The sequence below is a fragment of the Gorilla gorilla genome, chromosome 7 (genome assembly GCF_029281585.2).
Source record: "Gorilla gorilla gorilla isolate KB3781 chromosome 7, NHGRI_mGorGor1-v2.1_pri, whole genome shotgun sequence".
NCBI classification, from domain to species: domain Eukaryota; kingdom Metazoa; phylum Chordata; class Mammalia; order Primates; family Hominidae; genus Gorilla; species Gorilla gorilla.
Window position 1 is genome coordinate 68,896,486 of NC_073231.2, and position 21,165 is coordinate 68,917,650.

Here is a 21,165-nt window from a genome sequence, read left to right on the forward strand (position 1 = left end):
CCTGAGACCACTGAAAGCCTGCACCCCAGCGCCGGTGCGCGAACGTGGAGATAGGGGTGGGGAGGAGAGATGGAGGCCATGCTCTCGCGTGATCTACCCTACAGCCATCGTCTTCTGGCCTGTCAAGGCCTCGCGTTGTTTGGGCTTGGGGGCGGAGCGAGCCCTGAGGGGGGCGGGGCCAGATGGGGGCGTCTCCCGGCCTTGTTGACTTTGGCGTCCGCGGGGAGCTGCCCCTGTGCCCGTGGCTCTCTGCGCATGCCCGGACCCCGGCGGCTCCGGAGTCCGGGAGGCTCTGGCTGCTCCAGTCGCGGGTCCGGGCCCCGCCTCTCCACTCGGCGGTGGCGTCCGTGTTGTTATTGTGGTGGTAGCGGCGTCTGGCTGCTGCGGACCCCGCCGAGTCCTAGCGCCTGGCCTGCGCGCCGCTGCCCGCGCCACAGGTAACGCCGCCGCCAGTGGGGGCTCGGGGTCGTGGGGTGTGCGAGTCCCGCATGCTGGGGCCGGGCGGGCGACTGGGATGCGCTTGGAGGCCAGAGAGCCAGGGGGACGGCAGCCGAGAGTCGGCGGCAGGGGGACTTAAGGGCGGGCAGGTCGGGGGCCAGGAAACTGAGGCGCTGCGGGGCAGGTTGGGGGAAGGACGGGCCGGGGGCGGAGGACTTGGGAGGTCGGGGAGTCGAAAGGGGCCCAGCGAAGCCTGGAGGTCGGGAGCCGGGGTCCCTGGGGCCGGGGAGGTCGGGGGCCCGAGGGAGGCCGGGGCGCCGCGTCCTCGGCCCGTCCTCGGCTCTGACCTGGGCTTGGGGACCAGAGTCCCGAGGCTGGCGTCTTGAGATGCCCGCGGGCCCCTTAGGGCCGTTTTGGATCCGCCCAGTGACTTCTGTTGTTTTGGTTTTGGAGGGAGAGAATCCAGTCTACGTAGACTCGGGGAAGCCTCGGGGGCTGGGAGGGGACTGAGAGGTTATAGCAGGCACCAAGGCCTCTTTTTGTGTTTTTGAGCTTCTACTACCGTTCAGGGGAAGTGCAGTGCCCGCGTTTTGCTTGGGGAATTTCAGACACCGGCATGGGGAGGACCCACGGGCAGAACCCGAGGGAGTAATTTTGCAAATCCAAGATTTTTTGGAACTTCTATAATTTTGTTTTCGTGTGTCCTCTTTTTAGAATCGAGAAACCAGAGATATATTTTTAACATTACAAATCAGAAGAATTTGCTACGGAGGAAAAAAGTATGCTTTTAGCAGTGTTTTTCCCCTATTTATTTTTTTAATTACAAAAGTACTGCGTGCTCCTTGAGAAAAACATGAAGCAGCCAAACAATGAGGAAACCTGCCCTCTCTCGCGCCCTTCCCCCCATATTTCTCCTTACTACCCAGGGTAGCCAGTCTCCAAGTGTGGTGGGTAGTTAGTTATTCAGGATTTTTTTTTCTGTGCATTTAATGAGTGTGCTTTAGAAACAAGATTGAGATCATATATAGTACAGTATATCGTTTTATTAGCCAACAATGCATCATGGATATTCCTCCATTTTATTACACACCTCATTATTTTAAAAAATATTATTACTGTGTATTAGAGAATCCAATCTACGTAGGCTCGGGGAAGCGTTTTCTTCATTGTTAAACATGGTCGCCAAGTTTTCAATAACCAGTAGCTTTGAAAAGGGCTACAAGCCAATATTTTGAAACAATGTGGCAAAACTTTCAGAATGTCTGCGGCCAGACGACATTACTTTCGTATTAAGCAGATTAATATGTTTACGTATTGCTTAATGGTAGTTTACATGAGGCTAGATGACTCCATAAAACATAAAGTTGCTGAATTAGTTTACTTTTTGGTTTTTTTTGATTTCATTTTTTTCTAAGTAAATTTTAATTCCATATGGTCAGTTGAACACTTGTAATTTCTTTAACATGAAGTAGCTAATATGTGAAGGAAAGGTAAGGTAGGAAAGATAGAAAGCTAGTGGCCCTAGCCTGAGACAAGAAAAAAAAAGCAACAGGGATTAAATATTTTGGTAAGTAAGCCATAGGGAGTAAACTGGAAGTGGAAGGGTGATACTACACTGCCTACTATTAAGTAAGACAGAAAGCTAGGAAATTCCCATTGCATACTGTATTTCTGTGTGCAGAAGAGCTGGAGGCTTTGTTGATTTAATCACTAGCTTGTATTTATTAAAAATGTACTGTGTTCATCTTGGTGCTAGCTTCCAGGGAAAGAACAACTGAGGAAGATAATCACGAACAACGTCTGGTTCTAAACATGCACAGCCTGAAATTTTAAGCCAAATTGTGTAGTATTTTATTATTTGGAAACTGTGCTTGAAAGGAATAAAAAAATCCATGACATTTTAGTTATTTTTGGTAATAATATGCTCATATATTTCTCATAACAACATAAGTGACATTCTTCTCATTCTATAGAGTAATAAACAGAGGCTTTGAGTAAAAGAACTGCTCAAGATCCCATTGCTTTTTTTTTTTTGTAATAGTGCGTGTTTATATTCAGGAGTGCTTAATCCAAGAACCTGTGTTTTCTGCTCTTGTTTTATCTCCTATGAACGAAAAATTGTTGCCCTTACGGTTTTTTCTGCTTTCTTTGAAATGTTCCTTACAGAATAACTACATGAATGTAATCACATGCATTTAAAATAGTCTAGAGAATATAGTGTGAAACTATAATGGAATTTTTTTAGATGAGGTTTCTGGTGGCATATTACTAAAATTTTAAACTCCTTGATCTTATGCTGTTAACCAAGAAGATGGGTGTTTGTGTTACTTTAGACACTGCTGGGTGCCATGGTAAATTGGGATATTATTGTAAATTGTAGCTCTCACAGCTGCGTATTGCTTACAAACTCGGAAGGATAGTCTCATATCAGTAAACATTTTTATGAACGTAATTGAACTTTTTTGTAAACTAATGTGCTGGAAAGAATACCAAGAGGGCCCTAAAAAAGTCTAAAAGGATTGAAATTTACTTATGTAATTATTGGTATTTTAAAATATTTGGTAGTCACTTAAAATGCATAATGACAGACAATAGGGTGTCATAATATGGTTTATTAATCTTTTTTCATTTTCCACTAGATGTGGCAACTACGTAGTTGGAAGAAATGTGGCGGCCGGGGGCAGTGGCTCACGCCTGTAATCCTAGCACTTTGGGAGGCTGAGGCAGGTGGATCACCTGAGGTCAGGAGTTCGAGTCCAGCCTGGCCAACATGGCAAAACCCCGTCTCTACTAAAAATACAAAAATTAGCCGAGCTTGGTGGTGGGCACCTGTAATCCCAGCTACTCGGGAGGCTGAGGCAGGAGAGTCGCTTGAACCTGGGAGTCGGAGGTTGCAGTGAGCCAAGATCCCTCCACTTCACTCCAGCCTGGTCAAAAGAGTGAGACTCTGTCTCAAAAAAAAAAAAAAAAAGAAGTGGGACAAATACTAACATTAATAAAGTATGGTCAGTTGTAATCTGTATTTGAGAAGAAACCAAAAATACAGGAAAAGCTTTGACATTTTACTGGCAATTGTTAAGGATGATAATTGGATTCATACCTAAATGGCGTATCTGCCATTGATTATCTCTCGGTCAACTTAACATTGGATGTTGGATGTGAGTGGGTTTTATAATTAGGTGGCACAGAAATATTTCAGCCCCCTAAAGACGTTTTTAGAATATGGTAAGATTTTTTCAGCTGTTGAAGTGGGGAAGGACTGTGAATCAAACACTATGTGTATGTATATTCTCAAAAATTAATGAGAGGTATTGCTGATGGGAAGACATAGCATATTTTCCAGTTTAACCTGAAAATCCTTTTTGGAACATTATGCACGGGTAGCCAGAAATAAATCAACTTTATGTCTTGATACAAGACATGCATCAGGTATGATTTCTAGAGCTTAAAATATTCTTGGAGTTTAAAAACTAATTTGCATAAAACACTCTTCTGTGTTTTCTACTGAGCACTCTTCAGTAACTTGCAGGCTCTTAAAAACCTTTAATGATAATCATGTTATCAATTGATGAAGTCAGTTCAGTTTATAATCTAAAGTTATAATGAGCATTGAAAGAGCTGTAGAATATGAAATGCTGTGAAGGTCTGTCTTGGTGACTTTCACAAACTGGCATCTCCAACTCTCCCTTCTTGGGGCCTTTGTTTGTTTTTCTCTCTCACTTCCTGAAGTATAGATAGGTGTTGCCGGTAGGTGTTACCTTAAGTTTAGTTCTTTTCCTTTTTAGAGTTTGTTCTCTTTTTTGGCAATCCCACACAGATCCGTGGTTTCAACTGCTCATTCCTATCACCCTCTTTGCTCAGGCTTCCACTTCTGTATCATCAGCCTTATTTTCATTCCTAAGCTTCAGATTTGCCAATGTTGTTCTCCCTGATCAACTTAGTAGCTGTCATTTTGTAATCTTGAATCAGTAGATTCAGAATTAAACTTTTTTTGCAAGCCTGATTCTTCTTGCTTGTTTATATTAATGACCTTTGCATTTTGTTAGTCATCTAGACTCAAAATCAAAAGGTCATCCTTGGTTCTTCTCTCTCTCCTTTTCTTAGAATTTTTTTTTTTTGTCATCTTACTGCATTGTGGTTCCTGATTTCTTCTTTCTTCAGTTCTTCCAGCAGCCATATACACAGCAAGAGACATTAATCTCTAGGTTTGTCATTCATTGTAAATACTGCTTATTAATGGTCCTAAATGTAGTTCTGATCATGTTCCCTGCCTGATGACAAGCAAACAAAACAAACCCACTTGGGTGTTTATGTCAGTCAGTGTGCTGAATCCTTTGTTCTCATGTGGTCATTATAATTTATATTATCCCCATTCTACAGGTGAAGAAATTGGAACTTCATGATCTTGAAGGAGTTGTTAGTAGGTAGAAGAGCTCTGGGATTTGAATCCCAACCACGTCTTCTTCCAAGTCTGTGTTCTTGACCACTGTGCCTCTGCTGAGTGGCTCCTGATCCACTCTGGAAGAAAGCCCGAGTTCCTCAGTGTTGCCTTTCAAAACTGCATTATTTGACTTCAGTGCCCCTTTCAAAACTTATTTCTTGTTTTAGTTTAAAATATTAAGTTACATTCTTTCTGTCCCAGCAGCTGTTCCAAAAAGAATGTAAACTTCAGTTTTACTTTACTTTTTTGATTTCTTATGCATTTCCATTTCTTGGAATTTTTTTCTTTCTCCCATCTCTGCCTTTAGAAGTCCTCCATGTAAAAGTCTAGTTTATACAGCATACACCGTATTTCCCTAGAGCCCCCACCTCCCAGTCTGTGTAGTATAGTAGTAATATCTCCTGCACATTCATACAGCTGTTTAACCTGTGATGATACTTTGTACTCTAAATTTGTTTTGAGTACTCTAACAGTTGTAATTGTATTATATAAGATGCTTGAAGCACAAACTATGTCTTACTGTTCCTTGTGTCTTCCAGTGGGTGCTCAGGAAGTATGGGTAAATAAGTATGAAAATGATCACTGGTAAACTACCCCTTTCATTGGTATTTAAGCAGTATATTTGATTTTAGTTTCTCTCTCTCTGTCACACATACTAGCTTGTTTGAGTTTTTAATTGTGTGTGTCCACAACAGAACTAAATTTCTTGTTGTAGGCTATCATGAATTGTTTTCGGATTATAAGGTAATTATATTGTTTATTTAAGACAAATCAGTTTTGTCTTTCCATGTGCACATATCCTTTCTTGGTACTGTATATAAATTTTTTAAAAAATTAATGATTTAGCATTTGAATTATTTTCCATGCTGTTGAGTCAGACAAGTTTTCTAAGGAGCTGCAATATTCTCATAAACTCTCTGATCTTACAGTTTCTTTAAGCTTGCATAGATGTGAAAGATGGAGTACAACTCTGTCTATACTTTAGTATTGTTTTCTTCCTTTTGGTGATATCAGGAAGCTCCAGCTGTACAATCAGCTGAAATGCCCTCACACAGATTATACATAATTCTTACATTGCTGAAGAGTTCATATGAAATTTCAGACTTTCTTAAAATAATCTATCGATGTTAATGGTTATCATGCAGAAGTTACAGTTTTTTCTTATATCTGCCATTGTGCCCTGTATTGTTTATAGTTTATCTCACTAATAAGTAATTAATTCTTGCTTTATAAAGTAAAAATATAATTCTGTTAAGAATTTTGAATGTAGGATATCTTGGTGATGGGAAGAGACGTTTTCTTTTTGGAATGTTAAAATGCATGCTTATAAAGGAATGAGACTGATTCTCAAACTAATCCGTTTGTAGTCTACCTGCCCTTAGCTTTATAAAATATTAAAGTAATAATAAATACTTCTTTGAAGATACAAATTGTAAGTGAGCTTAAAATAATTCACTGACTTTAAAAATAGTTAATATATCACATGTTGCAAATTTTAAGTGATACAAAAAATATATAAACTGAAAATGTATCTTCCTCAGCCTCCCATTTTCCCCCCTGGGTTGGGAAGTAGTCACTTATCTCTGGAATGATATAATGGAAACTATTTTTTTATTTGTATGTACAAGGAAATATAAATAAATTTTCTTTCCACTTACATAAAGATGAGGTACACTGCTGTTTTTTCACTTGGATTTTCACATAACGATATATCTCTATGAGGAGATAAAGAACCACTTCATTCTTAAAAAACAATTTCAGCCTCAGAGTATATTATAGATAGCTACAGCTATAGATTGTATTTCAATTATAATTGATTTAACTATATTCCCTACTAATGAGCATTTAGTTTCTAGCTATTACAACCGTTGTGACAACACTTTGAAGGAAGAAAAGTAAAAAGTAGGTGGTCTTTTCTTGTAGGGGAAAATAAAGTTTGAAAGCTGAAATGGGCTTTTTGGTTCCTTTTCTGACCTGATGATTAGTGTGTAAGTGAATGGAGAGAACTGTGGGGTTATGTGAAGACATTTGCTAGAAGCCATAGTTGACAATCGAGTTGGAAGAGTTGGGATGGTAGTGGTGATGGGTAGCAGCTGCCATGACCAATGGTCCACTCTGGGCAAGGGTCAGCCCTGCATGTGTTAGCAGTTCAGTGTTTAGAAATGATACGTGGTATCTGGAGTTTGGTGTCTGGATCTATGGCCTATGCTAGTATATTTAACATAGGAAACCTATTCAGGGGATGAATTTAGATCCCTTTGTGTCATCTAGAAGGAAATGTTGTGGCTTATAATATTGTATGTGGTCATTAATCTTTTTATTGAAAAATTATTGTATATTCAGAAATAAGATTTAAATTACTAAATTAAATGGAGTTAAACAAGCAGGCCCCCATCATCTGTGTCTGCTTCTCATGGTTTGCTGGGGTAATGGTTTTTTAACAGTTTGGTATGAATGCTTTCAGACTTATGTATAAACAGAAACAATATATTTGTGCATATTAAAAATGTCAGAATTCTGTTGAATAACAAGTACATGGAATGAATGGTAAAAGTCAGAATCTTTAACAAGAGAAGAAGGTGGTGGTGGGATACCAGGTAATTATATAGTGAATGTTCTTTGATTCCTTTAGATCCAAGGGGGCTGTAAATACACACTGTTAATTGTGTAAACTGTACTACCTATTTAGCCTCTGTAGCTAGTTTATCAGGTTATTTCTACAGATCATTTAAGGTTTCTGAAGCCATATATATATATACATATATATGTATATATATATATTTTGTTTTTTTTTTAACTAGTGGCATATAATTTACTGAATAATGATATATTCTCTTTATTTTCCAGGCATTCTATGCTAAATTTGGGATTTGAGTGTTTTTTTGTTTTCTTTTTTTTGAGACAGGGCCTCGCTGTGTCACCCAGCCTGGAGTGCAGTAGTGCGATCTCGGCTCACTGCATCCTCCACCTCCTGACCTCAAGCAATCCAACCTCAACCTCCCCAGTAGCTGGGATTACAGGCATGTGCCATGATGCCTGGCTAATTGTTTTTTTCTTTCATTTTTTGTAGAGATAGGTGTCTCAGTATGTTGCCCAGGCTTGTCTCAAAGTCGTGGGCTCAAGCCATCCTCCTGCCTTGTCCTCCCAAAGTGGATTAGAGGAGAAAGCCACCTTGCCTGGCCTCATGTCATTTATTTTTAGGGTGGTATGTGTATGCTGCCTAGGTTCATATGGTTTAGATTTATTTTTAACAGTGGTTCATTTGCACTGACCCATTTCTGAGCTCCTGTGATTCTCTTTGGTCAATTATACTTCCCTAGATATTGTGAACATAATAAGTAAAAGCTCATTTATTTGATTTTGCGTTTTTCCCTGTATAACAGCAGTAGAAATTTATTGTGGAAAGACTAGAAAATATGGATAAAGAAAAGGAGAAACAGGTTAACGGGGATGTTATCACCTAAGGCTTGTATGGTTTTTAATTCTGAGGGACCTCTGTGTTAATGAAAACACCACTAGAAATGTCCAGCTTTGTAAGTCTTGCTGCCATGTAATCCTCTGGCAGATGTAGTTGGTGGTAGAAGTATGGAAAATGTGAGTGCTTGCATTTTCTCTGACCTGGATGCATCTGTGCTAGGAAGTGGTGTTTTAAGTAACCAAGGTTGTGTTAAGGCCTTGACTTAACGTTATTAGGGGATTTCTACATTTATACAGCCAAGCACATGGGTGTTTAGCTGTTGGTTATGGGAGCCACAGGTGTGCTGGTGGATGGATCAGTCGGTGCTTCTCTGTCGCTGCTACTGCGTAAGTAGTGCAGAGGTTTTGTTCTGATTATGTATCATTATATCTTTGTAGTCCATATTTAAAATACTGGGCCTTGAGTAGAAGGAACTATTTAGAAATGTCATAGCTCAAAAAGCAAATGCAAAACAGTCTTTGTTTTAGAAGGATGGTTTATCCCTGTTACTCCTGTAAGTCTCGGTATTCTAAATTTTCACGTTTTCATTGTAGCGTCTTGGCGGCTAGAGCGGATTTTAAATTTTCTGGTCAGTCTTCATACTCAACTGGATAAGAACAAATTTTGGAACATGCAAAGGCAGTCACTCTAATTTTAGTTTCAAGGAAAAGCCTAGCAGTGATATATACTGATTTACCAGACATTGTAAATCCCATTGTGAAAGAATTATTTTAAATACATCTAAACCGTTTTTAATAGGCTTGACTTTTCCCTGTAAATAGAGTAATTTGAACCTTTATTTTATGAACCAGAGAAATTAGAAATAGAAAGATGTAGGCATTTCTACAATGATCTATATAAAGATCTGTGAATATAACCATTCATGCAGTTGATTTGGCTTTAAAGAAAAGGGAGGCAGTCACCATGGACTTGAAGTAGTTTAATTACCTCATTATTTATGACAAAAAGGCTTTATATAAGCTTTTTTTTTTTGTTAAGGACTTGTTCAGTTATCACTGTTTAGTAATCACTGGTTTTATTGTATCTAGGCAGCACAATAAAATTAATTCACTTCACACTAATATATTTTTGTGTGTACACACACACACACACACGTATATACTTACATATGGCCATTTGTGGTGCACAGCTCAGGAGACACTATTAACATAGAATCTAATATAAATGGCATTCCCTTTACTGCTTCAGGAAAACTGACACTTTCTGTGGGAATAGTGCTTCCTGGCATTGTGTAGTCAGCATGAGACCCTGTTAAATTTGATACTTTCCACATTTTCACATTTTCGTATAACTTTGCATCTTGTCAAAGAGGTAGGAAAGTATTGTTATTCCCATTTTATAGATGCATGAACTGAGACTCAGAATGACTTCAGTTTCCTCAGTCTGCTTTATTTTCTATAAAATGATGATACCAGACTCAGCAATCAACAGTGTTGAGGGACACAGGGTTTGGTGTCAGATAGATCTAGAACTCAACCTCAGTTTTGCCTCCTACTAGCTGTAAAAGCTTAAGGAAGTTATTTAATCCCTTTCCTTCTTTTCCCATCCCTAAAAATAATGCTGTTACATGAAATTTTATGAAGACTTAAATGAGTTAATATACTTAAAACACCTCAAAGCTTTATTCTGTAAGTGCTCAATTAATGATAATTGCATTAATAATCAGTAATAAAGGTTATATATCATTTTGTGAGTCGTATACTACTTTTCAGAGATTATGAGGTCAGTTAACACTTGATAGAAAGTGACGGACCTAACCTAGAAGCAATATCCGTTTTAAGTAGAGGCCGAACTTGGACTGATAACCTCATGCTCTCTTACCAATATTGTAGGCAGTGAGTGAGGAGTTAACAATAACAACAAAAGGCCTAGGAAAAGCAAGGAGAATGTGTCCTATATAGTCAGGGACAGACTGTGGAGTCACACTAGTCCCAACATAGTTGTGTGTAAAATAAAGCAGATTTGAATCATCTAGTCACACAAAAAAGAAACGAGAAGTTACTGCAGTGAGAGAGCAAAGCAGTTCCAGATGGTGGAATGCTTTTACTGTGTGTGTTGGTCTCTGAGGTGCTCGTGACATACCATTATCATACTATTCCTCATAATGACCCTGAGCCACTAAGAAATGGTTGAGTTATGCGGGATAATTTGCTAAGACTGTAGAACTAATACACTATATAAAGACTTTCATTACTTTGTTTTTAATCTTTGCAACTTAAAGGAGTATTTTTCAGTTATCAGTAACATTAATTTGTTTTACTCGGTGCTAGATAAAAATTACTAAATTTGAATATGCACATTATTTTATTTGATTCTTAAAACTAAGTAGATCATAGAAAGGTTAATGGCCAATGGTAAAATAAAGGCTATGAGTTCAGACTTTCATGAATATATTTGATTCTGGGTCTCTTTCTCATTGTTAACCCAAAGCTTATTTATAAAGGTCAGGGCCTGCTTGTTTGTTTTCATACCCTTTAGTGCCTTCTACTGTGGGAGCATTACGAAAATCAGGTCCTGCTCCTAAATGTCTTAATATTTTGTTATCTAGTGTATCTTCCCATTCATTTTTTTGTGATACACAAAAGTCATTTACCTGAAGGGGAATCTATTTTTAAAAGGATGCCCCCTCTTGAGGCCAACCTGGAATCCTTCTGCATTGAATTGACAGTTTTGAATCTGCTACTATATCCTGTTGGATGTCAACAGCTAAGGAAAGGTATGGACCATCATATACAGGGTCTTACTCTATTGAACTGAACTTCTGTAAGCACTCAGAATGAATCTATATGGTAGCTTTCTACTATCCTAAAAGTGAGGTCAGGAGTTAGGAATGAACTCTAAACAGTTTTAAACTTGAAGTTTATATTTAGGCACAGTTTCTTCTAATAGAGTAAGATATTAGAAATTATGAAAACTTGGCCGGGCACGGTGGCTCATGCCTGTAATCCCAGCACTTTTGGAGGCCGAGGTGGGCGGATCACGAGGTCAAGAGATTGAGACCATCCTGGCCAACATGGTGAAACTCCGTCTCTACTAAAAATACAAAAAAATTAGCTGAATGTGGTGGCACGCGCCTGTAATCCCAGCTACTTGAGAGGGTGAGGCAGGAGAATCGCTTGAACCCGGGAGGCAGAGGTTGCAGTGAGCTGAGATCGTGCCACTGCACTCCAGCCTGGTGACAGAGCAAGACTCTGTCTCAAAAAAAAAAAAGAAATTATGAAAACTTTTTTTGTGAAACTGTTCTCAAATGTTGGGACTGAGCGTACTCTTTTTTTTTTTAATTTATTTTAAACGAGGAAAATGATTGCATGGCTTGATAATTACTATACCAAATGATTGATAGTTTTGTTTTTTTGCAGTTTCTAGTTGCTACTTAAAATTGAGTTTCAGGGTGTTCAGTTAGTTTATACATAGTTATTGCTTTAGTTAGAGGATTTTAGACTGTCTTAAGAACATAACCTTGCATTATTTACCTGTAAGAGAAAATAAATTCCAAGTCTGTCAAGGAATAATAAGCATATTTCTTCTGCTGAACCTTTCTGCCATATTGTTTCTTCACCTGTATGCTGGATGAGAAATGGGAGAAGGGATGGATTTGGGCTGCCGGTATACATTTTAAGATGGATTGTATCCGATTCCCTATGGAACAGCATTACCCTGAAGAGTAGGAGTCAAAGTTTGGGTAGTTTGGTAGGCAAATAGTAGCCCCCCAAAGAGGTCCATGTTCTAATCCCTGGAACCTGCGAATATATGACCTTATATGGCAAAGGGGAATTAAGGTTGCAGATGAATTAAAGTTCCTACTCAGTTTAAGATAGGAAGATTATCCTGGATTATCCCGATAAGCCCAGTGTAATCATAAGGGTCCTTAAAAATGGAAGGAGGAGGCAGAGCGAGAGAACCAGAGAGACAGCAGAAAAGGAATCAGCTTCATGTTTCTTGCTTTGCAGATGGAAGAAAGAAAGGGCCATGAGGCAAGAGAGAAAAAAAAAAAAGCAGATGGACACTAGACACTGATGCAAGGGAACAGATTTCTCCTAAAGAACCTTCAGAAAGGAACAGTCTCCCCAACACCTTGATCTTAACCCAGTGAGACTTGTATCATGAAACCTGTGTCAGACGTCTGACCTCCAGAACTATCAGATAATAAACTTGTGTGATTTTAAGCCATTAGGTTTATGCTAATTTGCTATGACAGTGATAGAAAACTAATACAGGTAAATATACTGTGGCCATTTGATTCCTTATGGAAATGATTTCTAAACAGCCTCTCCCCAACAAAAGATTAAGATGACATTTATAAAACTGATAAAACTAGTGCAGCTGTGTTTAAATGGGGGTGGCATTGAGTCCTGCCAGGTGAGATTTCTTCCCATTTTCGTAGAATCTTGGGGGCACCTCTGGATTTTTGGAGCTTCTTTCTTTATTGATAAAAGTTGTATGCTGGGCAGATGAATCAAAATGGCATATAGGAATCCCATTGAAATTGGGATAACTACAGGTATGATCATCTTGAAGTTCATTGCAGTAATCTAGCAAAAATTGATAGGGATATTGACAAAAGGGCTTTTCACTAAGGGGAATGGGAGTAATTGAAGAGTAGCTGGTCTGAAAGGTGAGGGGCTATAGTTTTAGATATTCTAAATTTGAAATGATAGAACTTCCCTCCCCAGTGAAATTAATCTAGAAACTTACTGAATGCACTGGAAAATTTCTGCTAAAGAGGATGATGATTTTGAATAAGTCGAACAGGGGAAAGGAAAAATAGCTGTTCTGAAGTCTCTTCGGCAATATGTTGGAGGAAGGGATGAAATTAACAACTATTTAAATTGCAGAAAAGAAACAGAAGTTGAGGTCCTTGTGGATTTGCTGCAAGGATTCTTACCAGTTTGGAGGAAAGAGCCTTGTGCTTTAAGAAACTGTACATAGTCTTTGTTCTTAGTAGGAAAGAATATCCCTGTGCATTCACTGTAAGTACACATTTAAAAATGCATTTCCAATGCTCACTAGTTGTTAAAGGAGAAATTATAGTAATGTCATTGGATAACACAAATTACAAAAAATTGCTATCTTTGAAAGTGTTTTTGTTTTTCCAAAACACGTATAACCTTCTGACCCAGCACAAACAACGTATGCCCCTGTAGAGACATAAGGCTGTCTATCCGACAGTTACCACTCTTCTGTGGTGTTGAGTGTATTGCATTTTAATACAGTGGCAAAGTATGTGATTTATTTAGTGTCATTTACTGTTGCTTTATTGTAAAATTGTTTTTCTGCAAATAGCTCCTTTGTGAATTTGTATTTTTAGTCTGCCTACCCATGCCTACATGAAATTTAAGGAGTTTTTCAGTGGTTTTATTTTATCATTTCCCATGTGTGTTAATAATCATGTAAGTTTATAGGAGAGAAGCAAGGGCACCAGAAAGAACATGTGCTTCAGTTAACAAGTTCTTTTCAAGCCGACTGCAGTAGATGAAGCCACTAAGGCATCCTTCTGTCTAGAAGTTTGTATGATATATTGTCCTAGGCAGGAACTTGAAGATGGCAGAATTGGTAACTGCCACCCTCGGTACTCTTAGTCAGGGCTGGCGTCTAACTTCCCCTCTCTGATCAGCGTGACAGCTCTCTTAACACAGAAAATGTGGTGAAAAGTGTTTAAAATTTTGCCATGAAGCGAAGATATCCTCCCTGTCCCCCAATACTTAGAAGTTAAAGTAAAAAGGATGAGAGAATGTTTGTGGGATATAGTAATTTCAGTTAAATTGAGGAGGTTGTGGATGCTTTAGCCAAGTATCAGTATCTGTTGTATTTTAGTTAATTTTATTGCTCAACTGCTGTCTTTATTTCAGTGGCTTGTGTGTAGTCTTTCTGGTTTTCAGGATTATATAAATCTGGGTCCAGTCAGGAAAGAGAAATCATGCAGTAATTTGAGCAGAGAATGTTTAGTGTAAAGGATTATTTACTGTAACAGAGCCAGTGGGAAGTATAGAGAGTGCTACAGGATATAGAAATAGATGTAAGAAACAGCCACTACTTACAGAACTACAATTGAGCACCCAAAGAAGAGGCCCATCCCAGGCTGAGATCAGGTCTTGTTGGAGAGGGTACCTCAATGGCTTATTGGATGGCAGAGAAGTTGATGGAATTTGCCAGAAGTCTATACTCTAGGATACCGTAGAAAGATGTTCCTAGAGAGGCATTTTGCTAGAGGTTGTGTTCTACAAACTGTCCAAAAGAGAGTGCTGGGGAAAGCTGTCTGTTGTCCTGCACTGCAACATCCTCATGCTGGGGAAGCCTGCCAAGCAGTGCACCAGGCCGGGAAACAAAGTCCTTTCCCCTTGCAGTGTTTTCTCCAATGCTGTCTGCTGAACATTACCTATCAGTTGGGATTGAGACAGTGGGTATTAAAAAGACTATTTCTTTGTGCCTAATCCCTGGTGGGATCAGGGCAGCATATTACTACACTAGGATTTTCTTGAAGAACATACTTGTTACTTTATTCCCTTTTGCCATTCAGAAACTTTTCTTCTAGGTAAAATGATGGTACATTCCATTTGACTTAGAGGCCAATTCCTGCTTTTGTGTTTGATTGTTCCCAGTCAGCTGATAGTGGCTATTTCCTGCTTGCTTCCGGTATTCTCTCATACTGAAATATAAAAATGGAGCCATAGTCCTGGACCAAATATTTAGGCACTGCTTGTTTTTACTACACTGACTCAGATCAGTGGCTCTGTCTATAGCTTTAAGAGGTACACCTGGTTTATTTTAATAATATAAGGCTTTAACACTGTCTCAATCTCAACTGATAGGTAATGTTCAGCAGACAGCAACAGACCCAAAGAAGGCATTTTATCTCAGAAAATGTCACATTTTGTAGCTTTTATTTTAGGAGGTATTGAAAAGAAACTCAAGACACGGAGCCACAAATTCTGTCAGTATGCCCTTGAACGAGTAGTTTTGTCTGATGCATGACAGCGAACTAGATAATTTTATGATTTTCTTTATAATTATTTCTCTTGACCTGCTTTTCACAAATATCAAAGTGCCTATTTTGTTTGGGTTTATTTGCACGAGAATATTTATGAACTATGTCTTTGTTTTTGTAAATGCAAATGGTTTTAAAGTTCTGGAATGAGGTTTTTAAATGTCAACAACATAATACGACTGATTTTTACTTGGCCTCATTTTGTTGCTTTTGTCACAGTAATTCAACTGCAGAGAATTCAGATGCCAAAAAAAAGCTCTTGTAACCTTATGCTAGCTAGGTCTGTACATCAAGGGAATGATTTAGAAAATACACATACCTTGGTTGTTTTCAGTTTGACTTTCTGAACACGTTTTAAAAATATCGGGCATTTGCCAACCTTTGTGTACCTCCTTATACTTAATAATATTTATAAAACTGTTTACTCTTTTGTGAGATTTACTGTGGTTTAATATTGTATTAATAATTAAGAAAATCTGTTGAATTTCTTTCCTCTCCCTGTTTTTGTGTGTGTCCCTCTTTTATTATCTATATATGTATATATATACATTTTACTCTTAATAACAGTCTCCCCACTTGCTAGCCTTAGGACACTGAAGTATCAACTCTTTCACCTTTAATGGGAACTGTGGCATCTGTACTACAGTCTTTGCTACTTAATTTAATTCAGGCCATGGAAAATTACAAGTTTAAATACTTTATAATCTGATGATAATAGTTTTGGTTTCATAGGTTTTATTCCATCTAGCTATTATATTCCTTGTTGATTTGCTCTCATTTTGAACTCTGAAGCATTTACCTTACTTTTTTTGTATGTTCTTTTTTTTTGAGACGGAATCTCGCTGTGTCGCCCAGGCTGGAGTCCAGTGGCGCGATCTCAGCTCGCTGCAAGCTCTGCCTCCTGGGTTCACGCCATTCTCCCGCCTCAGCTTCCTGAGTAGCTGGGACTACAGGCGCCCACCACCACGCCTGGCTAATTTTTTTTTTTTTTTTTTTTTGTATTTTTGGTAAAGACGGAGTTTCACCGTGTTAGCAAGTATGGTCTCTATCTCCTGACCTCGTGATCCGCCTGCCTCGGCCTCCCAAAGTGCTGGGATTATAGGTGTGAGCCACTGTGTCCGGCCGTTTTTTATTTCTTTTTTTTTTTTTTAAGTATGATATTCATAACTAAATTGTAAGCTTTTAAAGACTTGCGTTTTCTCTCCAATGAAATATAATACCCCAAACAGGATATGTTAATGTCCAGTGGAGTGTATAATTTGTCAAGTACATAGATGTATGTCTTCTGTTCTTTTCATGATCTTAAATAACTGAGAAACTACACTCAGTTACTCATTAGCAGGGATCTTGAATAATATCTTTGTTATAAGGCATTCAACTAAGTGTCAGAAGTAAACAAGTGACTAGCATATAGACCCTTACTTTGAAGAGGCCACAGTCAAGTGGGTGGGAAACAGGATAATCACTTTGTGGAGAGATGATACAGAGATACATAGGCTCAGGGTGTTTGAGAGCTTTTGAAACAAGGTACAGTTATGAATTGAATGTTCATGTCCCCCTTAAAGTCACGTGTTGAAACCCTGACCGCCCCCTACCACATGCCCAGTGCAGCTGTACTTGAATATGGGGCTTCCGAGGAAGTAATTAAGATCATAATGGTGAGGCCCTGATCCAATAGCGTCATTTTAAAAAGTGACACCGAGAGTTCCCTCATGCTTTTTTGTGTGTACAAAGAAGAGGTCATGTGAGAACACAGCAAGATGGTGACCATCTGCAAGCCAGGAAGAGAGGCCTAGAGGCCTTACCAGAAAGTGATTCTGCTGGCACTTTGATCTTGGACTTCTAGCTTGAGAAAATAAATTTGGGTTGTTTAAGGCACCCAGTCTATGGTACTTTGTTATGACAGCCTGAAAAGACTAAGGCTTATAAGTGTTTTGGGGTTGGACTTAGAGATTTCTAAGAGGAGGGGGACTCATTAGTGGCATCTTAGTGAACAGGGAGAACTTTCTAGGTAGAGACTTAATGCATATGCAAAAACATGGATGCTTGAAGAAGTTTATTGTGGTTAACGGAACTTCAGCAAAGGCTGTGGGAGGAGAGATGGCTGGAGGTGCCCCTGAAATAGTATTCAGGGCTCAGATTAGATAATGCACTTTTGAAATCGAAAAAAATGGAGCCCAGATATGAGCAAAGTTCTGTGGCTTTTGACTTACACCGAGGTTTTAAGCCCAGCTCTAAATTTTTTTCTTTGTAAAATGGGTATAATAAAACCTACCTTGAAGGTTTTTTTGAAGAATAATTAAAAGACAGTTCTAAAACGGTTGAATGCCAGGCAACTACTAAGTGTAGTAATTATTAATTAAAGTGGACAAAATCAGATCTGTTGGGCTCCAAATGAAGGTTGAACTTACTACACTCTGCCTGTCTGTAGATGTAAATATAGATGCTATCATATTTGTAATATTCTTGTCAAATGGGATGGGATTAGGATGACAGTCCGACAAATTGAGGCGTTTTGTCTTATGACCTGTTTTTCTGTGGAGGACGAAGAAGGACCCTTGTGGAGCCTAGTCTTGAGGGGTTGTTGGTTGTAGTAGTGGTAATGAATTTGCTGTGCAGATGGGAGCCAGGGGTAAATAAACACAAGAGATATTGCTGGGCATTATTGAAAATCCAGTTAAGCTTGAAGAATATAAATTTTTAGCGGCACCAACACAGGCACTGGATTTCTTTCTTAAGTAACACTTCACAATATAAAACAGTCCATGGAGAAGAGAGATTATTGGCTTGTTCCATGATCAGAAGTTTGCAAGATGAGTGAAGCAGAAAGTTAGAATGAAGGATTGAGAGTAATGAAGACTCAGTAAGTGAAGCAGTGTTCTTGGGGTTGATTTGGGAAGATGAGAGTAGGTGTTAGCCGGTTGTAGCCCATGGGCCAAACTTGGACTACTGTCTTTTTTTGTGTGGTCTGCAAACTAAGAATGGTGTTTACTTTCAAATGGTTGGAAGAATATTTTATGACATGAAAATGATATGACATTCCAATTTTAGTGTCCAGAAATAAAATTGTATTGGAACAAAGCCATACTCTTTCACTTTTAAGTTGTCTATAGCTACTTTTGCCCTACAACAGTGGTGTTCAGTCTTTGGGACAGAAACTATTGCCTGCAAATCCTAAAATGTTTATTATCTGGCCTTTTCAGAAAAAGTTTGCTGATCCTTGGGGTAGAGTACTAGTGACATTGACTGTAGTGGCAGACAACAAGCAAAGTAGACATAAAATCAGGTCAGAGAAAAAAGTAAGGATTCAGGTTGGACAATTGGGTGATATAAGTCCTCAGTTAAAGGTGTCATAGTTGTTCCTTTGGAGATTGAAAAGGTTGTTCATGTACATTGAGGATGCCCCTGATTATGGTATGAGTTGGGGAGTAGAGAAGACTACAGTAGAGATGCTAGAGTTCCCAATAAAGGTGGAAGAGTTGATATTTCCTAAGGATAGGAAGTGGGGGATTATTATTAATATGTAAGAAAACATAGTAAGAAATGAAAATACAAAACATGTTTTCCTATCCCTTTTTCAATAAGATTTTTTTTAAAAACATCATTATGAATCTTATAGGCCTAAAGTTGTCTTTCTAATTTTGCATTTTAATTGCCACTGAGGTTGGGCATAATTTCATATTTACTGGTGGTTTAGTAATTCTTCTGGCAAATACCTATTGTCTCCTCTGCCCCCCTCCCCCCTTGTTTTTTCATTAAAAGGAGACAGGATCTTGCTGTGTTGCCCAGGCTGGAGTGCAGTGGTGGTATTGTAGCTCACTGTAACCTCAAACTCCTGGTCCCAAGGGATCCTCCTGCCCCAACCTCCTGAGTAGCTGGGACTTCAGGTACATGCCACCACTTTGCCTGGCTATTTTTTTTTTTTTTAACTTTTTTTTTTTTTTTTTTTGGTTAGAGATGATGGTCTCGTTATGTTGCCTAGGTTGATCTCTAACTCCTGGCCTCAAGCAATCCTCCAGCCTTGGCATTCCAAGGTTCTGAGATTATAGGCATGAGCCACTGCACCTGGCCTTCGCCCTTTTATTAAAAAAATTAAAAATGTTTCTTTGTAAATAATTCTTATAAATTTGGCTATCAACCCTTTGCCACATGTTGCAATTTTTTCCCCCAGTTTGGTTTTTGTGTTTTGATGTTTTACTGTGTGCTTTGCCAGATAGAATACATCATTTTTATCGTTTTTACGTTTTGCCTGTGGCTTTTTAATTTAGAATGTCTTCTCTGCCTGAAATGAGATACATAGTTGTCTCACTTTTTTATTGGTTATTTTGTTTTGCTTTGGTTGCTCAGAGGCAGGTGTGTGACTGAGCTTTGAGTAGAACCTGTTGACTTGTAAATTGTAAGTACTCAGTTTTCACATAGTTTCATTTTCCTATTAATCTTTGTTTTCCTTGACCTGATTTATATATGAATTCCTATAGCCCACCTCAGATTCTTAAATGATAGTTTGATGGGACAATCATGAACACGAATATACTGACTTTAGTTTTAATTTACCATTTTCTTTAAAGCTTTGTTGATTTGTTATAGTTTGTTCCTATGATTTGGTTTTGGCTCTTACAAGTTTCCTGTTACATTTCCAGCTTTATTTTATTTTAGTCATGCCACTTTTTTCTAACTTAAACTGAGAATAACACTATGACATTCATTCCTAAGGTGATTTTTCTTTTTTTTTTTTCCCCTCAAGTGACAGATCTAGGAGTGAGCTTTAGGACATATATACTGTGAAGGAATTATCTTTGCTGATTGCTCAGTTCTTGCTTTTTTTCTTTTTTCTTTTGAGACACAGGGTCTTGCTCTGTCTCCCAGGCCAGACTACAGTGGCATGACTACGGCTCACTGCAGCCTTGACCTCCCAGGCTCAAGCAATCTTCCCACCTCAGAGTTCCGAGTCGCTGGGATCACAGGTGCACATTACCACACCTGGCTAATATTTTAAATGTTTTATAGAAATAGGGTCTCACTATTTTGCCAGGGCTGGTCTCGAACTCCTGGGCTCAAGCAGTCCTCACACCTTGGCCTCCCAAAGTGCTGGGGTTATAGGCATGAGCCTTACTCATAGTTTTAAAAGTCAAATTGTCTTTCATCTGTTTCCTGTCTGCACAAAATAGCCTTCTCTTCCATTAATCTGCATATTCCCTTAGGCTTTATTTGTTTTTGAAACAGGGTTTCACTCTATCACCCAGGCTGGAATATAGTGGTGTGATCACAGCTTGCTGCAGCCTTCACCTCTTGGGCTCAAGGGATCATCCTACCTCCATTTCCTGAGTAGCTGGGACTATAGTCACGAGCCACCATGCCTGGCTAATTTTTTAAATTTTTTGTAGAGATGAGGGTCTCACTGTGTTGCCCAGGCTGTTCTCAAACTCCTGGGCTCAAACAGTCCTCCTGCCTCAGCCTCCCAAAGTGCTGGGATTACAGGCATGAAGATCTTGCTTGCATTTTAACTCACAATTCATGTAGTTATATAACTTCATTTTGAAATAGTTTCAAACTTAAAGAAAAATTGTGAGAAATAGCACGAGGAACTTCTTCCTGCACACCAGGGGTGTCCAATCTTTTGGCTTCCCCAGGCCACATTGGAAAAAGATTGTCATGGGCCACACATAAAATACACTAATGCTAAGGATAGCTGATGAGCTAAAAAAAAAAAACACCAAAAACTCAAAAAAAATCTCATAATATTTTAAGAAAGTTTACGAATTTGTGTTTGGTTGCATTCAAAGCCATCCTGGGCTGCATGTGACCCATGGGCTGTGGGTTCGA

General features: G+C 38.9%; 1 protein-coding gene across 2 annotated transcripts in view; it reads left to right on the top strand.

Moving 5' to 3' along the window:
• Nucleotides 1-208: 208 nt before the first annotated feature.
• Nucleotides 209-21,165, top strand: part of PCMTD1 (protein-L-isoaspartate (D-aspartate) O-methyltransferase domain containing 1) — an 81,293-nt gene continuing 60,336 nt past the window's right edge. The window contains exon 1 of one of the 2 annotated variants that reach the window (XM_055349262.2): nucleotides 209-437. Coding sequence is in view for 1 of the 2 variants with exons in the window: in XM_019032681.4 (XP_018888226.2) it covers nucleotides 256-437 (182 nt within the window). In the remaining variant the exon portion in view is untranslated. The remainder of the gene's footprint in view (nucleotides 438-21,165) is intronic. The other variant, XM_019032681.4, reaches the window with a different exon arrangement.